At 41.6% G+C, this 5,000-nt stretch overlaps 1 protein-coding gene across 1 annotated transcript in view; it reads left to right on the top strand.

The window, feature by feature from the left end:
- Positions 1-5,000, top strand: part of LOC119573443 — a 68,282-nt gene that overhangs the window by 1,885 nt on the left and 61,397 nt on the right. Inside the window, exon 2 of the mRNA XM_037920672.1 lies at positions 3,352-3,460. Coding sequence (XP_037776600.1) covers positions 3,352-3,460 — 109 coding nt within the window. The remainder of the gene's footprint in view (positions 1-3,351; positions 3,461-5,000) is intronic.

Genomic DNA, 5,000 nt, shown 5'->3' with positions numbered 1-5,000 from the left:
TGTGTGTGAGTGTGAGTGAGTGTGTGTCTGTATCTGTGTGTGATTGCGCGTGTGCGTATGTTTGCATCTGTGTAGTTATGTTTTTGTTTGCTTCTTTGTTTTTGTGTGTGTGTGTATATTCCCCATTTCATTACGATTTTAATGTATCCCAAGTGTATTAAGTCATGTAAGAGCAGTTTCATTGATTTATGGTGACCGTGAATTCATTTTATTACGTGGTTTTGATAAACGGCTGTGGGAGCATTAAAGAAAATGTTATATTTGGAGGAAAAGATACTCGTTTGTAGATTTTAAACAGATGGGAACAAACAGACAAGAACAGTGTAATTTAAGTGACATGTAAATCCCGCAGACTTGAAAGTGTAAATTTATCATCGTTATTGCCCTCCGTGCTGTATTTTTTTCTTTCTTTCTTTCTTTTCTTGTATTCTTTTCTCCTTCTCCTTTTCTCCTTCTTTTCTCCTTCTCCTTTTCTCATTCTCCTTTTCTCATTCTCCTTCTCCCTTTCTCCTCCTTCCCTCCTTCTCTTTCTCCTTCTTTTTCTCCTTCTCCTTCTCCTTCTCCATTTGTCAAGCGCGGGTTCGCCATGGGCATACTTGCACCATGATTATTACACACGTTTCTGAAGGGGACTATATACTGTTTATGAAAGACCCTGTGAGTCTGTTCCAAGTAGGACATGTCTTTCACTTAACACAAACATTCACTCGCTCACTCGTTCACTCTCTCACTTTCTCTCTCGTTTACTTGATCATTCACTCACTCATTCACTCAATCGTTCACTTTCTCAGTCGCTCAGTCACGACTTAATCACTCATTTATTTATTCATTCACTCACTCAGGCATTCATTCACTCACTCACTTACTCACTTTGTCACTCACCCACTCATCTCGTTCATCAATAAACTCTCTAACTCACTCATTTACTTATTCATTGCCACACTCACTCACTCGTTCACTCACTCAGTCACTCACTCATTGACTTTCTCACTCACGCACTCATCACGGTCATCAATAAACCGCCACCATGTCTTGCTGAACGCTCTTTGATTGCCTTTGTCTGGAAGTCGAAATTTATGAGCTAGGAGAGCGTATGAGAAATGGGGGGAGGGAGGGAGGGAGGGAGGGAGGGGGAGGGGGTGAGGAGGGAGGGAGGGAGGGAGGGAGAGAGAGGGGAAAGAGAGGAAGAGAGGGGAGTGGAGAAAAGAGGAAGAGAAGGGAATGGATGAGGGGAGAGGAGTTTTAGGGAGTGAATGGGAGGAAGAGAGAGGAGAGGGGAAGGGATAGAGAATAATGGCGAAGGAAGGGAGGGAAAGGAGGAGGAGAGAGGAGAGAGGAAAGCGATGGAAATAGGAGGAAGAGAGAGATGATAAACTGGAAAGAGAAAGATGAAAAGGGAGGAAGAGAGAGAGAGAGAAAAAAAGGAACACTCAGAAGAGAAAATTAAACAAGGAACACCAAGTTTTAAGAGGAAAGAAAGTGGTTGGAAGAGCGAAGAAGGAAAAATAAAGAAAATGGCGTTTAGTTAGAAGAAAATGAGAGACGGATCTTAGGAGATGATTATAAACTTCTCCGCGAGTTCAAGTGCAATTAAAATAGCGTCAGTTCGAGAGAGGGAGGGGGGAGTGAGTGAGGGAGGGAGAGAGAGAGGGAGGGAGGGAGGGGGGAGTGAGTGAGGGAGAGTGAGTGAGGGAGAGTGAGTGAGTGAGGAGGAGAGAGAGAGAGGGAGGGAGGGAGGGGGGAGTGAGAGAGGGGGGAGAGGGAGAAATCTGTTCGTTTTTTTTTTTCCCTATTCTTTTTTCTCTTTTTCTGTTTCTCTGTTCGCTTTCTATATTTTCCTTCTTTTAATGCAACTTTTCCTCCTCCTGTACTTTTTCCTCCTCCTCTTCATCATCATCATCATCAATAATTATCATCATCATCATCATCACCATCATCATCATCATCTGTTTTCTCTTTTGCATATTCGGGTCATAGATATTAACATTATCAAAATAATATCTTAATTAATTTAATTCTCTCTCTCTCTCTCTCTCTCTCTCTCTCTCTCTCTCTCTCTCTCTCTCTCTCTCTCTCTCTCTCTCTCTCTCTCTCTCTCTCTCTCTCTCTCTCTCCTTAATCCCTCCCTCTCTCCCTCCCCTCCTCTTCTTCCCACCTTCCTCTCTCCCCTCCTTCCCTCCCTCCCCTCCTTCCTTCCCTCTCCTTCCCTCCCCTCCCTCCTTCCTCCCTTCTCTCTCCCTCCTTCCCTCCTTCCTCTCCCCCTCCTTCCTCTCCCCCTCCTCTTCTTCCCCTCCTTCCCCTCCCTCCTCTCCCCTTCTTCCCCTCCCCTCCTCCTTCCCCTCCCTCTTCTCCCTTCCTCACACACTCACACGCACGCACATCATATTTTCTACGAATTTTCCATTTCCTCCTCATCTCCCTTCTGCTCTGCCTCCCCCACGTATCTGGGATTTACCGTCTTGGTTGACCTAATATCCGTCGGCAAAGGAGCGAGGAGCCGGTGTTCTGGCTGCAGTCGTTCGTTTGTGCAAGATTTTTTTTTTTTTTTCTAATACTGTTTTTTCTTCTTCTTCTTCTTCTTCTTCTTATTCTTCTTATTTTTGTATTCGTTTATTTGTTTATTTGGTTTTATTTTTAATGTGTTTTAGTCTTTTAGTATTTATTTTTTTTTATTATTGTATTTTTATTATGTGACGGTTTTTCATGGATATATATGAGAGAGATGTTTTTGATACTGATTTTTTTTATATGTTGTCCATGTCGGAGAGAATATTTTTGATATGTATTCTCAGTGTCATTGAATTTTTTTTTATGGTCCACCACAATAATAATGTGCATTTTCGTCAAATTGTGAGAGCCCCCCCCCCCGCCCACACTCATTTTAGAATCATAATACTATTTTTCATGAATATTTATCCCCCGCCCCAGCCCTTATTTCAATAAGTTCATATTTTCCAATATCCTTCCCTCTTCTCAGGGCTATTTTAAGGCTGCAGCATTTATTTTTCCATTGTACACATTCGTATAAATTATTGTCTCTTTTTCAGTATCCTTCCTCCTTTGAACCATGTCAAACTTAGAGCATTTTACACACACACACACACACACACACACACACACACACACACACACACACACACACACACACACACACACACACACACACACACACACACACACACACACACACACATATATATATATATATATATATATATATATATATATATAACCCACTCCTATAAACTCACTCTCTTTCTCAGTATCTTCCTCCCCCAAAACTCTTTCAACCCTACAGCACTTGTATCTATCTGACTGCACACATGCTATAAATCCCTTGTCTGTTTGCAGGCGTGGGCAGTAATCGCGAAAATGGTCACCAGGGAGGATCTATGCGTCGTTCCTTCTCGAAGTCAGCCTCTGACCTCCTCAACCGATCGAGAGCGGGATCGGGGGAGAGGTAAGCCTTGGTTTGGCCTGCTTTTTGGGGTCTGCTTTTGGGGTCTGCTTTTGGGGTCTGCTTTTGGGGGTCTGCTTTTGGGGGTCTGGGTTTTTTTTTTGTGGTGGTTGAGGTGTTGGGTTGGGCGTTTGTGTGCTTTTTTATATTATTATTGTTTGTAGTTTTGATGTATTGTGTGTTGGTTTTGGGATGGCGAATGTGTTTTATTTCTTTTTCGTTTTTTTTTTTTATATCATTGTTGACACTCTATTCTCCCTCGTTCTTCTATCTCCCCCTTTCTGTCTTGTCTTATTCATTCTCTCCTCCTTCTTCGCTTTTTTATCTCTATTTATCTCTTCTCCTCCCTTTCTTTCCCTGCTTCCCTTTCTCTCCCTCTACCGGCATTGCAGGATTTTTTGGTCTACACTTCAGCATTTCATTTGCAATATCACTCTGCATGATTTAACCCTTATTAGATATCTTACTTTTCATTTATCTAATTTTTTTTATGTACTTTAATCAAGCATTTTTCATTGCATAACACTGACGATTGCAATGTGATCAAGTCGAATAGCATTTCAGTTGCAGCATATTTTTAGCTGGTGGCCTTGCACACCATTGATAGATTTCAACAAATTTTTTTGTCGGATATTCAAACTTAATGGATTTTTTTTTTTCAACTTTTAGGTCTTTTTTACGATGTGGTAACTCGTGTGTGTCCTCTGTGGTTTTATTTATTCATTTATATATATATATATATATATATATATATATATATATATATATATATATATATATATATATGTATATATAAATTTTTCTTTTTTTTTTTCTTTTCTTTCTTTCTTAATTCATATTGTTGTGATGTGTTCGCGCATTAACTTTTTCTTTCAACTTCATTTTCCTGTTTTCATTTTGAGTCTTATTTTCTCTTTATTTTCGTCCTGATTTCTTCCTCTTCCCTTTCTGCTTTCTTGTTTTCCGCCTGTTATTTCGTCTTTCTCCTCCTGTTTCATATCCTCCTCCTCTCTCTTCTTCCCTCTTCCCCTCCTCCTCCTCCTTCCTCCTCCTCCTCCTCCTCCTCCTCCTCCTCCTCCTCCTCCTCCTCCTCCTCCTGTTCCTCATCCTGTTCCTCTTCCTCCTCTTCCCTCTCCTACTCTCCTCCTGTTCCTCATCCTTCTTCCTCTTCCTCCTCCTCCTCTTCCTCCTTCCTCCTCTCCTCCTCTCTCCTCTTCCTCCTCCTTCTCCTCCTGTTCCTCTTCCTTCTCCTCCTCCTCCTCCTCCTCCTCCTCCTCTCCTCCTCCTCCTCCTCCTTCCTCCTCCTTCCTCTTCCTCCTCCTCTTCTCCTCCTCCCTCTCCTCCTCTCCTCCTCCTCCCCTCCTCCTCCTCTTCCCCTCCCTCCTCTACTCCTTTCTCTTTTCTTCTACTTGTTTCTTCCCTCATTTCTTTCCCTTTAATTTCTTATTTTATTCTTATTCTTTAATTTTTCCTAACTGTGTCTTGTTTCTTTTATTTTTTGTTGTCGAATCGTTATTGTCATTTTATTTTTGTTGTCTTTTCA

The sequence above is a fragment of the Penaeus monodon genome, chromosome 5 (assembly GCF_015228065.2).
Source record: "Penaeus monodon isolate SGIC_2016 chromosome 5, NSTDA_Pmon_1, whole genome shotgun sequence".
Taxonomy (NCBI): Eukaryota; Metazoa; Arthropoda; class Malacostraca; order Decapoda; family Penaeidae; genus Penaeus; species Penaeus monodon.
This window is presented reverse-complemented; position numbering and strand designations above follow the sequence as displayed.